The sequence below is a fragment of the Neltuma alba genome, unplaced genomic scaffold (assembly GCF_004799145.2).
Source record: "Neltuma alba isolate B1F8T4 unplaced genomic scaffold, ASM479914v2 tig00011088_pilon, whole genome shotgun sequence".
Taxonomy (NCBI): domain Eukaryota; kingdom Viridiplantae; phylum Streptophyta; class Magnoliopsida; order Fabales; family Fabaceae; genus Neltuma; species Neltuma alba.
The window spans coordinates 21,232-38,743 of record NW_021635829.1 but is presented as its reverse complement, the minus strand read 5'-3'; the positions used below and the strand labels follow the sequence as shown (position 1 = coordinate 38,743).

The 17,512-nt window shown below is 35.6% G+C and overlaps 1 protein-coding gene and 1 long non-coding RNA gene across 2 annotated transcripts; both read right to left on the bottom strand.

The window, feature by feature from the left end:
* Window positions 1-1,735: 1,735 nt before the first annotated feature.
* Window positions 1,736-3,286, bottom strand: LOC114761212 (uncharacterized). The gene is made up of 3 exons (XR_003742121.1): window positions 2,952-3,286; window positions 2,212-2,404; window positions 1,736-2,119 (listed from the first exon to the last, which is right to left on the bottom strand). It is a non-coding gene; the product is annotated as an uncharacterized LOC114761212 (long non-coding RNA).
* Window positions 3,287-5,127: 1,841 nt separating this feature from the next.
* On the bottom strand, window positions 5,128-6,469 carry LOC114761180 (F-box/FBD/LRR-repeat protein At4g26340-like). The gene is made up of 3 exons (XM_028950510.1): window positions 5,717-6,469; window positions 5,492-5,632; window positions 5,128-5,406 (listed from the first exon to the last, which is right to left on the bottom strand). Exons 1-3 carry the CDS (start codon window positions 6,467-6,469, stop codon window positions 5,128-5,130), a joined length of 1,173 nt encoding a protein of 390 aa, XP_028806343.1.
* Between the last annotated feature and the right edge of the window lie 11,043 nt (window positions 6,470-17,512).

Sequence of the window (17,512 nt, the reverse complement as noted above, 5' to 3'; positions counted from 1 at the left end):
ACATACATTATTTTAAATTTTGATTATTTTATCAATTTGCAATTTCCCGGTACAAAACTCCCGTATGAATTTTGAATAATGCACAAATAACTTCTTAACTTTTTTTTCCCTAGGTACAAGTATCCTCATATTAGAAACAACATTATTTAAAACACTGTCAAGCACTAAACTTGAACATTTTTCCAATAAGAATTCAAACTTGGTTTATTACATTATGAGGAGATAACTCCTTCCGTTAGACTTGTGTACCCAACTTCTTTGATGACTTCTTAACTTTTAAAACTTAATAATAAACCTCTATTAGGTTTGAAATTTATGTGGACAACTAAGAGTGGAAATAGGCCAGGCCCCATCCTTAATAGGCTAGGCCTGTGGTGAGGCCTTTGGCTTGAGCCTGGCCTGTGACTTGTGAAAGCCTTTTATTTGGCCTAAGCCTAGCCTGACCTGTGACCTATTAAAAAACCCTTGTTCAACTCAAATTATCCAAAATATAAACAAAAAATATGAAATAATGAGGAATAGGAATAGCCGAATGGGAATAACTTGAGTGACCTAGGTTAAATTTTAACACTCGTAAATTTACAATTTTAATCCCAAAAGAATAATAACAGGCCTAGATTACCTGACAGGCCTCATAAGCTTATTATCAAGCTTGACTAGCCTAATAAGATAGATAGGCCCTTTTGTAGGCCTAAGCCTGCTCTTGTATTTAAATAGGTCAAGCCAAGCCAGGCTAGACCAAGCCATTTACAAGCCAAGCGACAAGCCCCTGGCAGGCTGCCTGGCCTAGGTTCACCTCTACCGACGACTTCCAAATATCAATTACATGGCCAATTAAACTTTATTTTTGGTGCACATTTTTAATAAAACTAATTAATAACTAATCATGTTTTAGACATAACTGAGGGGCTCCAATTAATTTGGATGTCTAACCCTATACTGCATTGAATCTAATCAAAACACTTGCCACGCCCTTTTCATGACATGATTGGAGATGCTCACAATATTATTAATTATTGTCTAGAGAATTAAAGTATATCTAGTACCCTAAAATATTATTAATAAGGTCATAAAAGGATTTTTTTTAAACATATAAGTTATTGTTCGCAGGGCAAGTGCACGGGTCGTGACAAGTAATAAGGTGATAAGAAAAGATCATTCCCACGGAGATTTGTGTAAAAATCAAGACCAAACAAAGGCTAAGTGAATTTAGTTAAGTTGAGCCAACCAATTCTTTTGATGGGAAAAGTGAATTTTGAAAACAGCTTTTAAAACTAGAAAGTAATAAAAGTAATTGATTCTTAAACTTCAAAGGGTAAGAGGGCCTTGGATTTAGGGGTGAGTATTCGGTTATTTGGTTCGGTTAGTGCAAATAACCGAAATAACCGAATAACCGAACATAACATGATTTCAACACCGAACCGAAACCAAACATAGTGAGGTAACTGAACCAAAATAACTGAAAATATTTCGGTTTGGTTAGTGAACTTATTCGGTTATTGGGCTTTTTTAATAGTATGTCTATTATGACCCAACCAAACTAGGCCCAATTAAGATCTTTTTTTTTTGGTGAATTTCATTAAAATATTTGCCTCTTTTTTATGTTTTTGCACAGCCCATTAAAATATTTGTCTCTACCCATTATTGTAGTGGGTCATTGAAGAGGGAATTTGAAAAAAGAACCACACATACGTTCTAATGAAAAAAAGACAAATAAAACTACAAACAGTGAAGTAGATAGCCTCGCCTCATTTTTGAGAATTGATTTGGATGTGCTTCATCAGAAGCTCAGTGCATACTCATCTTTTTTTAGTGCTCCTCCTGTCCTCCATACGCCACTACCCAATTGCATCTCACAAATCCTAGATCCCCCATTCCCGATTTTATGCATGTTACTTACATATCATATTTTAAACATAAATACATAATAGTAAAATAAAGGAACATAACAAGCCTCACGCCGCCAGCAACACCGCCATGACTCCCAACTGACGCTTGCAGCCATTCACCTTCCACTTCATCTCATATCTTTTAGCTATTGAACTCTTGTTAAGAAGCCACTTGAAACCCTTGGCTGTCTCTATTCTGAAGATGATGGAAAATGCGACGAGAAACAGGCCTGAAAAACGCATCCATTTTTCATGTTGGGGTTAACAAAATGCGGCTGGGAAAAAGGGCTTTCAAGATGAAAATGCTATGCCTATATTTTACCTATAAAAAAGCCAAGCGCTGCGAAAAGCCAATGCCCAGAAACACTAAGTTCCAGCATCTTCTAATTCCAGCCGCTGAAAGTTGTGAGGCTTCCTAAGTAACCAGTTGATATTGCTATGGCTAGATGCTCTGACATGCGTGATATGTCTCCTTTGAATACAACACCAAACCATCCCATAAGAAAATAACCCACCTGGAAGAATATATGTACAGCATTTGCATCAGCAAATCATGTTCATTAAGTCAACATGAACTTAAGTGCCACTCATTTAACAGCAAGGTTAAGGCTTCTATGAGATTGGCCATATTTAAGCAATTCTACGCTGATTACCAATTGTGCAACTCTAGTAGTTGCCGCTTAGGAAAAATAAAAGTAGTATCATTTTTCGGTTTTTCCCGTCTTCAGTAGATAGAAATATTTCTACTTAAAAAAAAAAATAGCTTGGCTCATTCCTCATTCACTTCGAGCCAAAGCAGAAAAAAACAAATCCAAATAAGTAGCCAACCTAGATGAATCTAGTCTCTCAGTGACTTCCTTCATATAAGCTGGTAAGGCGGATACAGAGGCCATTATAATCTCTAGATGTTCTTATCAAATCAAAGATAGCAGCTAAAAGAACAATGGAGAGTGAATATTACGAAGTTGAAAACTCAAAATGTGCTATCTTTACATCTATCTAAAGGAACATATAATTATCTTTTAAGAAATTAAAGCTTGAAATAGAGGAAGCTTCGGTCACCGTCACATATTCCACAAAACAGATCAGTAATGACAGACTCATCTCTCACTGATGCATATAAGGCTGTATCCCTGTCGGAGAGTGGAGAGGACACCGGACAGCCGGAGCACCGAAGGCTTTACAGAATCACAGGGGTGGCAGAGAGCCAGAGACGAAGCAGGGGCGATGTCGGATTACCCTGAAGTCTGAAGCCACAAACCAGATGCGAGGTAATGACGGCAAGTCAGCAACTGGCGACGGTTGAGCTCGGTCTCGGAGAATGCAAGAAGCTCAGTGAGAAAGAAGGAGAGGACACGGCGCCACTGCGATGTGCGATCTAGGGCAAGAGCGCGAGAGACACTGAGACAAAGTCACTGAGAGAGAGAGTCTGTGAAGTCAGAAGTGTGAACAGTGTTGCGTGTGTGATTGCGTGGTGACTGGTGAGTCATGAGTGAGTGCGATGCGTTGCGTTTTGGCCTTTGGGTCTGGGAGTGAGGGAGGGACCGAAATATTTTTGAAAAAGAGAGGGAAATAAAAAATAGTAAAAAAAAGGATAAAAAAAAAGAAGTTATATTCGGTTATTCGGTTATAACCGAAATTTCTTTATACACACCGAACCGAACCCCGAAAACCGAAAAAACCGAAAAAAAATAACCGAAAAAAAATAAAAACTAAATTAACCGAACCGAAAAACCGAATTAATTTCGGTTCAGTTTGGTTTTCGGTTACAGTTCGGTTTTGCTCACCCCTACCTGGATTATTCATCCCCCTTGTATTTCATAACCTTTGAATTATCTCCTCTTATAAATATGCTGAAAATATGTGTTAGTCTAGGATTCAAAAAGTACTTGTAAAAGCTTTCCCTAGTCAAGCACAAGTATTTAATTCCATTAATTGCTCAATCTCTTGTTACAATTACTAAAACCCAATTTTTAAGCTTCAATCCTAAAATGAATATGCAAGGTTTGGTAAGTATATCTCTATCTTGCCAACAAAACTATCTATTCAACAAGCAAACTTCAAATTCTTGCACAATTTTACCCAAGTTCTACACGTAACCTAACCTTCTTAAGTATCAATCAAATGAATAAAGCAACTAAATGGTGATCAAGCATTTAGAAGCATTAAGAAAAGAGTAAAATAAACACATATATGTCATTAATCCCAAAAAGAGAGGAGCAATCAAAAGTTAATCCATACAAGGGTTTAAAATAATCCTATAACAATGTATTTAGCTACTCATAGTTAGCTACAAGCCATAAATATAAAGGAAATTCAGCAGATTACAAGAGAGGGAATGGAGGAGAAATAGAAAAACCAAGATGAAGCCCCAAGTCTCTTCCAAAACTCAATCCCTTGCTTCCAACTCTTCAAACACCCAAACCTTAGCACAAAAAGCTCCCAAGAATGCCCAAGAAGTGCCGAATACTGTCCAAGGTTGAAAATGTGGTCTTAAAACCTGAAATTTTTTGGTTTAGTTGAGATGTGTATTTGTTGTCAGCAAGTGGGCCGCGGCTTAATTTTTATGTGCTGCGGCCAACTTTTTCTCCGTTTCAGTTGGGCTGCAGCCAAGTTAGGGTGCATTGTGGCTCAATTTGCTTTTGAAAAATTGAACTCTTCCACATCAAACAAGGATCTCTACCAATGTTGTGGCTTCTAATGATTCTTCTTTGTTCTCATAATGCCTACGTGACACAACCTAAATCCTCGAACCCTTTGAATAACTCTATAAGCTCATAAATAGCAAAGATTAAAGCCAAAATATGCACACTTAAGCAATAATGTGCAAACCAAAAACATCATGCACATTTTCCTACCCTTGAGTATGAAAGTATGCACTAATGCACCCAAAAGTATCAAAAGCTTAAGGAAAATGTGCTGAAATTACATAAAGATCTAGTGGTTAAGAGTTACTCCTTGGTACTTGTCCAAAACGTGTGAAAGATTGACTAGGTAACCTTAATTAAACAATACTCCACTATAGTCATACTAACTATTGGGCGATACTCTTCAGGTTCTAAATATAAGACCCTTTTTGTAGTGTAATTTACACTACAAAAAGGGTTTTATATTTAAAACTGGAGGAGTATGTTATAAAAAATATCATTGGAGCTCTATTACTGAAAATAAACAGAATGAAAATCATCTCAAAAAGAACAAAAGCATGACTTAGACAATAAAACTACATCTGAAGACTTCATTTAAATGAGAGCCTGCAATGCTCAGAGACTCTAGGACAAAAGGCCAGCTCCTCGAGATATTCGTATTTGTCCTTTTCATCCATATGACTGCAGCAGAAAATGGAAATGCTCCTCAAAACTCTTGCATTCTCCATAATATATCTTGCAACTTCAAACTCACATTCCCAGCCTTTGTATTTTGTAAGAGTGAATTCCCTTAGGTGTGAAGAAAGACATTGAGGAACATCCTGTGTTGGTTCCATCAACTCTTCCTCCACATCAGGATCAACATAAATCTGAGCACAAATATGAAAGTTAGAAACTAACCACAGAAAAAAGGAAATAATGTTCACAAAATCAATTTGAAATTAAGAAGCTAACCTCATAAATCACAAGAATTTCAAGCTTGGGACAGCTTCGCAGACATCCCATTATCCAGTTCAAGTGTTCATTATTGACACGTGAAATTTCTAAATGGGTTAAATTGTCATATACTGGCATATCACGTACAGGTGACTCGTCCTACATATTAGGAAGACCAAGCTTAATTGGTTATAAAATCTTAGAATGAAAAGCGGTAATGTAAAATAGCATCATTCATGATACCCCATTTAAACGCAGAAATGCCACGTTAGTTAAAGCTTCTGAAGAAATTAGAAAGGAAGGAACAGCTGCTGAAACCAAGTGTTCAAGCTTTTCAATATTCACAGTGAAATCTTTTTCTTCCTCTTCATCCTCGTCTTCGTTATCTATCCTCGGATCTAATATCAATTCTTCGAGAAGAGGACAACCAGAGAGAAGATTTACCACACTTTCATAATCTGGAAGTTCAACTTCCACCAAATGCATGACTTTAAGTGAAGGTAAGTTAACAGAATGAAAAGAATTCATCACTCTAACTTTATTCAGCTTCAAAACCCTAAGGGTATCAGAGTTGAAAATTCTCGAGGTGACTTCAATGGAGGACACATAAGAGCATAGTTCAAGATGTTGAACTCTGCGATATATAAGCGTGTTAATCCAAATATTAATCTTAATGACCCTTGATCTGTTATGCAAAAAGCTAAATCTCGCACGAAACTTTTCTATTGGTTTCGAATCTGCAAAGAAGAGGACTGCGTCTACAAACTGAAAGAAATCATCAAGACTGGCGAATCTTTCATCTTCAAAATCAAAAGTGCTCATTTTAAGCCAAAGTGATTTCCATCTCTTGGACAAGAGGCTTGTGGCAACAACCTGATCTGTTGGAAGAAAAGAAAGAATGTTATGAAGCATAGAGTCTGGTAAACTACTGATCCTATCTCCCACCGTTCCTCTTCTTCCATGTCGTTTTCTTTCTTTCGACGCTGCCTTTGCCATATTCGGAGCCAGACGTGGCCTCCTTTACTTACCAGGGAAGGATGAAAACTAGGGCTTTTTCAAAGGGAAGGGATTGAGAAGCGCAGAAAACTATCTTCAACTAAATACAGAATAAAAACATTTTTGCATATAGTTAAAGGAAGACGTCAATATATTTGGATCATATAATCTTATAAATATAATTTTAAAAATCTTAACACCAAATTTCCGAAAATCAAATTTACACAAAATGTAAAGTTTTTAAAATTTGGTTGCAATTATTTTGAAAAATATAACAATAGATCCTTTGAAGATGTAAATTTTAATTTCTTAAGAAACTCCTTATGAAATATGATTATTATGTAAACACATATAATATTATGTTAAAGGATGTTTATTGAGGATCAGTTCTATTTCTAAGAAAATTGTTTCAAGAAAAAATCCCTCAAAAGTAACTTTTAAAGTTTCTGTTAATTTTGACATAGCATCCAGGTTTCATATATTTCCTTTGACAAAAGAAAATAGAAGAGAACAAATCTTTGTAGGCAATACAAAGAATATTTCAGTACAGAGAAATCTACTTAGAGATGATATGTGACACTCAAAATGTGGACAAAATTTTTGAAATCTCATTTAATTTAGACGATTAGTTATATCAAACATGATTGATAAGCTATATCAGCATTTCCAAAATTTCGAAATTTGTTTATTGATCTCCTTTATGAATCTCCGTTAAAAGTTTCAATGAGAATTTGATTATTTTAAATTTTAATTATTTTATCAATTTACAATTTCCCTTGCCTATCATAAAAGCTAATTTTAATTTTGAGGCTAAATTATACAACTCCTATGAAGTTTGAATCATGTACAAATAACTTCTTAGCTTCTAAAACTTAATAACAAATATCTACCAGCTTTGAAATTTGGAAAAACGACAGAAAAAAGCCTCAAATTGCAATTTTTAATTTAGGAAGCTAAGGGTTCAACATGACAGAGAGAAAAGTTCAAACTAACATTTTAAAACTCAAAAGAAATGACAAAAATACCATTCTATTTTTTATCTTAAAAAAGGTTTAACCCCTCATTAGAGACCACATCGGGTTTTTTTTTTGTAGGATTTTTTTTTCCATGAAAAATTATTTGAGAAAAATGGTGTGGATGGGATTTGATCCCACCACCACATGGTCATTTGGGCCAATAAAAAAAAAGTGACCATTAGACCACCAATTATTGTTAATATTATAATGCAAAAAAAAAAAAAATACAAGTTAACTTCTTTACTTCGGCTCCAGCTCGAGACAGTAATTTATTTGAGAATGACAAGTCTGAACTTGATACTAACAGTGTGTTTTTCCTGATACATAACAGGAAATAACATGTGATTAATTAAAAATGATATTGTTAGTCCCAAGTCTAGATTTGTCATTTCACAATCAAAATTTGTCATTCTCAGATAAATTATTGTCATTTTTAATTAATTTACATGTTGTTTCATGTTATGTATCAAGAAAAAATACTTGTTAATCTCAAATTTAAACTTATTATTTTTCAATTAAGACTTATCAATCCTAGGTAAATTGTTGTTTATTTTAATTAATTCACATGTTATTTCAAGTTATGTATCAGGAAAAAAAAGGTTTTTAATCTCAAGTTTAGACTTGTTATTCCTAAATAAATTGTTGTCATGAGCTAGAGTTAGAGAAAAAGAGTTAGCTATATATATATATATATATATATATATATATATATATTTGTATTATAATATTAAAAAATCATTGGTGGCCTAATGGTTCCCTATCTTTTAATTAATTCACATGTTATGTCAAGTTATGTATCAGCAAAAAAAGGTTTTTTTAATCTAAAATTTAGGCTTATAATTTTTTAATCAAAACTTGTCACTCCTAGATAAATTGTTGTCATGAGCTAGAGCCAGAGTAAAAGAGTTAGCTTATATATACATATTTGTATTGTAATATTTAAAAAATCATTGGTGGCCTAATGGTTACTTATCTTTTTGGTTGGCCTAAATGATCATGGGATGGTGAGATCAAATTCCATCCCAACTACTTTCTTTAAATAAGTTTTCTTGGCCAGAAAAAAATCCTGCCATGACAAAAAAATCTGCCTGTAGCCACCATGTCGGTGGCTGTTGCGCGCGGCGAGGGATTGAACATTTTTAAAAATAATAAAAGTTAATACAAATTTTAGTCCTCTAAATTTATCCTTATTTTGGTTTGGATTTGTTAAGTTTCAAATCATAAGTTTTGGTCTTTCAAATTTATTTTTATTTAAAACATTAGTCTCTATAATCCAATAAAAATTTGAACCATTTTGCCCCTTAAGAAACCAAAACTTATAGTTTAAAATTTGAAGGATTAAAACTAAAATGAGAGCAAATTTAAAGGACTAAAAATTATATTAAAAAAAAATATATGAGCATTTTTGTCATTTTTCTTGAATTTCAAAATTTTAGTTTGAGTCTATTTCCTTCCCTGTTATTTCTAACTTTTAGCTTCCTAAATTGGGAAATCACAATTTCAAGCTTTTTTTGGTCATTTTCCCTGGAAATTTATGCGGATGACCTCTGAATATCAATCATATAGCCCATTAATCTTTATTTTGTGTGCATATTTGATAGGTAGATAATTACGCTGAATTTAATTTGTTTGCAATGAAGTAATGTACAAAATTAATCATACTACTGGAGTTATCTACATAAATATAAGAATTTAAGTGATTTATTGTAAAATTTCAAAGATTATGCAGATTATCGGGACATGATCCCAAATTCACAACAGTTATTCATAATTTGACTTGATTTTGATTCAAAATTATTGTGATTATCACATATGTAAATTTGACCTGAAAATTTAAAATAGTATTTATATTGCTTCCCGCCATTAAAAATGTTAACGATCAATATTACTATTTTAATAGTCAACATTAATTATTTAACAGTAGCGAATAATATTACTATAATTTTCAGAACAAGCTCACATACACAAAAAAAATTTGAATACCCAGACTTTCAAGATAAATTTACACTTTTAACTTTAATTTAAATATGGAGCCGGTTCTAATCTAAAGAGAGCGTGTCAAAGCCTGAACAACCAATATAAAACTCCATCAAATATTTACATTAAAGGTCAAAAATATTGCTTACTACTTCACCATATAGAAACAATTTGGTCCTCTTGCGACTTTCCCTTCACGTTTTCTTCTTAGTTGTGCATAGGTTGCTTCATCTTTCATTCATTTTTTTTTTCTTTTTTTGATTCAACATAGTAACAAATACAGAAGACCCATTCGTTCACCTTACATTCTTTTGACGCTTGCTTCTCTGTTGCTCTATCCTCTCTTCCCACCAAGGCAACAGAAATCAGACAAAATTCTGAATGTTGCAGAGCCATGAGGGCACTAGCATAGTCTTTTGATCATTTGTTGAGGAATGAATAGCCATATTTTTGTGGGAGATACCAGGTTTAACAAACTATTTACAAACCAATCGTCCTCAGATACCGAATGGTTCTAAGCACCTTCAATGCAAGACTAGGCAGCCCTAAACCCTAAACCCTAAACAGTACTGCACTTGAATAGAAATCAACCCAAAAAAGAACAGAAGCAGGATTTAAACAATATCACTGCATCTGAAGACCTCAGTTAAATAAAAGCCTGCAATGCTGAGAACCTCTAGGACACTAGGCTAAGTCAGTGAGATATTCGTATCTTTCTTCTGGATCTATACAAATGCTGCAGCAAATGGAAATGGTCCTCAAAAATCTTGCATTCTCCGTAATGTATCTTGCAATTTCAAACTCACATTCCCAGCCTTCGTATTCTCGAAGAGTGAATTCCTTTAGGTGTGATGCAAAACATTGAGGAACATCCAGTGATGGTTCCATCAACGCTCCCTCCCCATCAGGATCAACATAAATCTGAGCACAAATATGAAAGTTAGAAATTGACCACAGAAAGGGTAATCAATCAAGTTGAAATTAAGAAAATAACCTCATCAATCACAACAATTTCAAGCCTGGGGCAGCTTCGTGGACATTCCACTATCCAATTCAAGTGTTCATCATCAAGAAATGGAATTTCTAAAGGCGTTAAATTGTCATATGTAGGAATATCACGTACAGGTGACTTGTCCTACATCTTAAGAAGAACAAGCGTAATTGGTTATAAAATTATAGAACGAAAAGCGATAATGTAAATCAGCATCATTCATACCACATTTAACTGCAGGAGCGTCACGTTAGTCAAAGCTTTTGAAGCAATTACAAAGGATGGAACATTTGCTGAAGCCAAATGTTCAAGCTTTTCAATATTCACAGTGAAATCTTCATCATCGTCGCCATCACCATCATCATCTTCATTGTCGTCATCATCATCAAACCTCATATCTAATAATAACAACTCTTCAAGAAGAGCACAACCCCAGAGAAGATTTGCCAAACATTTATAATCTGGAGATTTAACTTTCATCAAATGCATGACTTTAAGCGAAGGCAACTTAACAGAAGAAGGAATATTCAGTCCGACCCAATCCAACTTTAAAACCCTAATGGTACTACTGTTGAACATGCTTGAGGGCGTTACAACACACTCATCATAGTCAAGAGCATAGCTCAAAATGCTTAACTTTGCGATTTATAGCCGTGTTAATCCAAATACTAATCTTAGTGGAGGGAACCCTTTACGGTTGAGCCTTTTACCTTTTTGTCGTACGCAAAATCTATGACACTCAAGCCGAAACTTTTCTATAGGTTTCCAATCTGCCATTAACAGGACTGCATCTGCAAACTGAATGAAGGAGTCCAGACTAGAACTTCCTCAAGGTTTAAAGTCAAAAGTGAGCATTGAATGCCAAAGTGATCCCCACCTCTTGGACAAAAGGCTTGTGGCAACAACTTCTCTTGTGGGGAGAAAAGATAAGATATGATGAAGTAGAGAGTATGGTAAGCTACCAATCCTATCACTCACAATTACTTCACTTCCACTTTCTCGTTGCTTGGACACTGCTATTACTTCATCCTCACTTTTTTATTGTTTGGACATCGTTTTTAAACGTTTCCACCCTCTTACCATAGTCCTAGTTATGACGTAGCGATACTTAACTCGAAGGAAATAGGGATGAGAAAAGCTTTTAGTCGAGGGTCAGTAGGGGTAATGACAAATCAATATAGCCCACTGCAACCAAAATATTGATTTAAGTATTTGTTTCTTTCAATGACCAGATTTCCAAATCCAAAATGCACCAATGAGACAAATAACTTGCTGTCCAAACATGAGCCCAAAAACGGGCCACATTATCAAGCTATTAAATATGCATCTACTGCATCTATTTGAACTCAATCATAGCGGTCTGTTTGACAAGCATTAAGACACATTCAGAAACTCCTCTGCTGAAAAGTTTATCAACATTCTCCAAGATTATGGAGGTTCCATTGGCAAGAAAGAACTTCAATAAGCAAAGTAAGAGAGAAACGAGTCATTTTTCAGCAAATGTGATCACACTGTTATTTCCCTAGCCAAAATCACTCTAAGGTGGTTTTCCTTGCTTTCATAAAGTCTAGGAAAGATAGCATCCTGCACTTGTGGAAGCTTTGTCTGTTGTTTTTATGGCATTCATTGCACTGGGGAGTTTTTATTAAACGTGAACAGAGAAATGATGCAAAACGCAAAATAAAAAACCCTAACGAAGTAGCCTATGTTGCGCAGTAAAATAAAAAAGAAAGACAAGGCCAGGTTAGTCAAAATTTCTTACAATTAAGCTGGAAAAAAAAACACATCAAACAAACAGACCCACCGAAAGCAAATGCATGTTCTTAAGATCATTAGGCAAAAAATAAAAAGGAAAAGACTTATTTGATCTAAAAAAGAACTATAACGTCGGATTCTGGAAGAAAGTGCTTTTGACCAACGGCTAAGATTGGTCTAAAGGGGCTTTGGAACATGCCAAAAATGTTTTTAAAAAATATTTTTCGTAAATTGAGACAAATTCACTCATTTATTTATTTTTAAGGTATTTGGAGAAAAGTGCTTTTACACAAATTGAAACAAAATTTTTTCACATCATATCTCGAATTTCGTAAAATCACTTTTAAAATTATAGTTTGATTTTCATCTAAACACCTTCTTCATATATCATAAAATCACTTTTAAAACTATAATTTGATTTTTACTCAAACAGTCTCTTATCGAATGGCCTCAATGAGGTTCTATGCTTTGAATAATGTGGCTCAATGTAGTGTCTAATAGTTTTTATTTTTAGTCCCAATTATTTCAAATCATAAGTTTTAAATTTCTCTGTCCAAAATAATAGTCTCTATATTTTAAGAAAACCTCGCTAATTTTACTTCTCAAGAAACCAAACCACCTATCGTTTGAAACTATAAAAACCAAAACCAAAATCAAAACAAATTATAAACAATTATGTATCTTTCAAAACATCTTTATTTGTTAATTTCAATTATTGAACTGAGTGAGTAAATAATCTTCTTCAAGTTCCGACAATCTCTGCGTCTTTCCAAGTTGACCATACATTGATTTGGTTGCGTTTGAGAGCACTAGCCCCGGAAAAAACAAGCCACAAGATTTTGACTTTCCTGGTACGGTTCCCATTTCAAAGACATGTTTAGAAACTTAGAATGAAATATTGAACTTCCAAATGAAGCTCAATAGTCACTTCAGATAAAGACAGTTTCACATGCCCAAACCAACAAGAAGACTAATTTCTCTGTCCATTACTTCCAACAAACACATTCAGAAAGCTTAATTATACAATGTTAAAATTAATTTACAGAAACAGAGTCAAGAGTCTAGCAGTACGTCATGTTACAGATCCTAAAATAACTTCCTACTCTAAATATTACTGATGATAAACAAAGAAGAAATTAGCCTAAAAAGAACACTAACATGACTTCAACAACATGCTACATGTGACAAATTTAGCTAAGCAAAAGCCTGCAATCAGCAGAGGTTCGAGGACATGAGGATAATCTTTTAAGCATTTCGTACTTCTCGTCTTTGTCTAAATAAAGAAAACTACTAATGGAGATGCTCCTCAGAGCTCTTGCATTCTTTATTATATATGTTGCAGCTTCAAGCTCACATTCCAAGCCTCTACAATCACCTAGACTAAATTTCTTCAGGCGTGATGAAAGAGATTGAGGAATATCAAGTATAGGTTCCATCACGACAGCCTTTTCCCCCTTATTAAAAGGAACATAAACCTGACAACAGGCATTATCAAAGTTAGAAACAAAATGAAGAAAAGGGCGCAAAAAAATAAAGTTGAAATCAACAAACCTCATGAACTAAAAGAGCTTCAAGTTTGAGGCAGTTTTGCAGACATTTCACAATACTATTCCCATCACTATAAGAACGTGAAAATTCCATGCGCGTCAAATTGTAAAATGGTGGAATATCATCATGGAGAGGTGACCACCTATTCTGCATTAGGAAGACCAAATGCAAATTATCATAATACACACACACACACACTCTTATGGGCTTCAAATATAAATTCTCATCAGTCTTAATTACCTCATTCAACCGAAGACATGTAACATTAGAATAATCTACCAACTTAATTAGGGAGGGTTCAACATCTACAGAGACCAAATAATAAAACCTTGCATATTGAGTTTGGAACCAATATTAGGTACATCCAAACGTTTTAGCAGCAATTCCTCAAGAAGAGAACATCCAGAAAGGAGATTCGCCAGGCAGTCCAAATCATTAAATCAAACACTTGCCAAATGCAAGACTTTAAATGAAGGCAAATTAACAAGAGAAGGAGTATTTATTGCAACTCCAGTCAACTCAAAACCTTGATTGCAGCTAAAAATTCGAGTGGGCAACTCAACATCAAATCTACAATATGCAAAACATAGCTCGAGATGCTCAACTTCGCGATTTAAAGCTGCATTAATCCAAAATTTAATCCCAACAGGGGGCACTTCTAAATCCACGTGTTTCTGTTTCCTCCTCTTTTCATATACACGAAAACTCTTACGCTCCAGGCGAAACATTTTTTTGGGTTTCAAATCTGCCAAGCACAACTTTGCATCCACAAACTGACAAAAGGAATCAAGACAATAAAAATATGATCCCTCAATGTTAAGACAGAGCATTGATAGCCAAAGTGGTTTCCACCTCTTGAACAAGAGGCTTGTGGCAACTGCATCGTCTACTGGAAGAAAAGAGAGAATATGGTGAAGAAGAGTCTGGCAAACTACTAATCCTGTCAATCATCAAAAGTTCACTTCCACCTTTTAGTTGTTTGGGCACTGGTATTCTCGCTTGGGGTGCTGATCTTGCCATGATCTCAGTTATGCTGCAGTGATGCTTTACTCAGAGTAACCGATGATGAAAACAAAGATTTTAGCTGACGTATCCCTGGATAATGATACTTTTATATATCACACCTCAACTACGATAGCGATGTGTGTTCTGCTTTCTCTCACCGAGCACACTTATGAGCACATGCCCCTGCACAGCAAATAATTTCAGACATCTACACAACTGAAGAATGCAAAATTTGCCAAGTTATCAACCTATTAAATGGGCATTTGTACCATTTGTGTGAACAAAATCACAGCCGATCAGTTTGAGAAAGCATAAGATAGTTCAAGAAAACCTCTGGTACAAAGACCATCGACCTCTTCAGCAATTTTTGGAGATCCTGTTGGCAAAGTAAAGATAGAAACGAGTCAATTTGAACACATATGATCACTTCTTCTTTTTTTTTTTTCAATTTCCATATCAAAATTCAGACCAAATCTCCATACTACGGATTTTGAAAACCCAGCCTTGTCCATTGGGATGTATAGTGGAGGTGGTTTTTTCTATCACAAAACTTAGAAAATACAGCTTTTTTGTTGACTTTAAGGCATTCATTATAATTGGCAGCCTATATATGAAACCAAAAAAAAGAATGAACAGAACAATGATGCAAAGGCAAAACGCAAAAGGCAAAAGCCTAAAGAAGTGGCCAATGTAGAATATCTTGAAAAGAAGGCCCGGTCATTTCGAATTTCTTATAATCAAATCGAAGGAGAAAACGCGAATCTAGGACTGTGAGATATATCTCTAACCTCTTAGAGTTAAGTTTGTTACAGATAGTTAACGGATCCAGCTAATGACAGCTCATTGTACACGTGTCCCCTAAGTCTTGAACTAGTCAAGTCTATATATAATCGTGTCCTGTAATCAGTCCGATTAATCAAGAATACAAGAACCAGAATTATCTCTATTTTTATGTCTAACCTTTTGGCATGGTATCAGAGCTGCTGTCGTTGACAGTGCTCCGATCACAAAGCCACAGTACAGCCATCACCGTTGATTGATCTCCAGCCTTTTTTGGATCAATCGATCGACAAAACGATGGCACACTCCTCTGGTTCACAGTCTAGTGCAGCGGTCACTATGGCGGATTCCGTCATGGGATCGACCATTCCCAACTTCACCAACAAGAAGATCAGCATGAAATTGGATGAATCTAACTACCTTTTATGGAAGCAACAGGTGGCTTTCATGGTTAAGCAACATCGTCTCAAGAACTATCTTATGGGGACAGCAAAGATTCTGCCGCCGAAGGTTCGAGATTCAAACGGCTCAGAAATTGATAATCCTGAGTTCGAGGCATATGAAGCACTGGATTCCGCCTTGGCTTCGTGGCTCCTCTCCTCTGTAAGTCAATCGATTCTACCTGAGCTTGTCGGTCTGGAGTCATCCTCTGAGATTTGGTCAAAACTTAATCGCATCTACTCCAGTAAATCTGCTTCAAAGGTTCTTTACTACAAGAACTTACTTTCGAATCTCAAGAAAGGGGAAATGTCAATGAGAGACTATTTGGCCTCTGTTAAATCTACGTGCGATCATCTTGCCATGTTAGGAGAACCAATTCCATACTCGTCTCAGATTTCCTATATCCTTAATGGATTAACAGCTGAGTTTGAACCAGTAATCGCTGTTATAAATGCATCTCCTAGCAACTTTGACTTAGACACTGTTCATTCATTGCTGATTGATTCTGAAGCTCGTCAAAAGGCTTTCGTTCATAACACGATTGCTCACGCCAACTACACCACAAAACTACCTTGGGATTCTGGAGTCGATGAGCAACCTCAATTATACGCATCACAAGCTCCTTACACGTCTCATAGCAACGGCGGTCGTGGTCCGCCTCGAGCTCCGTTTCCACTAAATTCATTTTTTGGACGAGGACGTGGTCGCGGAAGAACTTTTCAGCCGATTCAAGTGTCCTGCCAAATCTGCAATCGCACAGGGCATACAGCTGACCGATGCTACTATAGGTATGATTTCTCTCAAAATCATTCTCAAGGACATTCTACTACGGCCTATCATGCTGATTATGGAACACAAAACTTTGATGATATTGCCTATTACTCTGTTCCTGTAACTAATCATTCCAATGGCCATGAGTATTCAAACACTACTTCAATGCATACTCCTGTATCTACTGTTCCTACTGTTCCACCAAGTCAGTCCTTCGAATCTGCTAGTTCACCTTCCCCTGCATCTGCTCAAGCTTTTATTGCAACACCAAATATGATTACTGATGATGCCTGGTATGCTGATTCGGGAGCAACTCAACATGTTGCCAAAAACACGAATGGACTACAACAAACAATCTCTGGCAATAATGGTAAGGTCATGGTAGGAAATGGTTTTGGTTTGGATATTACTCACAAAGGACATATGCAACTTACATCATCTAATTCTCGGTTATATATGCATAATGTCTTGTGTGTTCCTGCAATGAAGAAGAATTTACTATCTGTTGCTCAAACGGCACAGGAGAATGGGGTCTCAATTGAATTTTTTCCTCATGCTTGTTTTGTCAAGGACCTGAGGACAAAAAGAATACTGATGGATGGTATTGAAATCAATCGCATGTACAAAATAGGAGCTGCACCCCTTGTACGCCAGTTATCTGCATCTGCTGATGAATCTCCTATGTGCAACAATGTGATGACTTCTGATTCTTTGACTGTGTGGCACCATCGTCTTGGACACCCGGCCATAGACACTGTT

Bases quoted from the DNA above. Each gene is read 5' to 3' on its own strand.
- LOC114761180 (XM_028950510.1), bottom strand. From the start codon at position 6,469: ATGGCAAAGGCAGCGTCGAAAGAAAGAAAACGACATGGAAGAAGAGGA. The intron at 5,633-5,716 runs GTATCATGAATG...CCTAATATGTAG, and splicing joins CATTTCTGCGTTTAAATGGG to GACGAGTCACCTGTACGTGA. The intron at 5,407-5,491 runs GTTAGCTTCTTA...ATTTGTGCTCAG, and splicing joins AAATTCTTGTGATTTATGAG to ATTTATGTTGATCCTGATGT.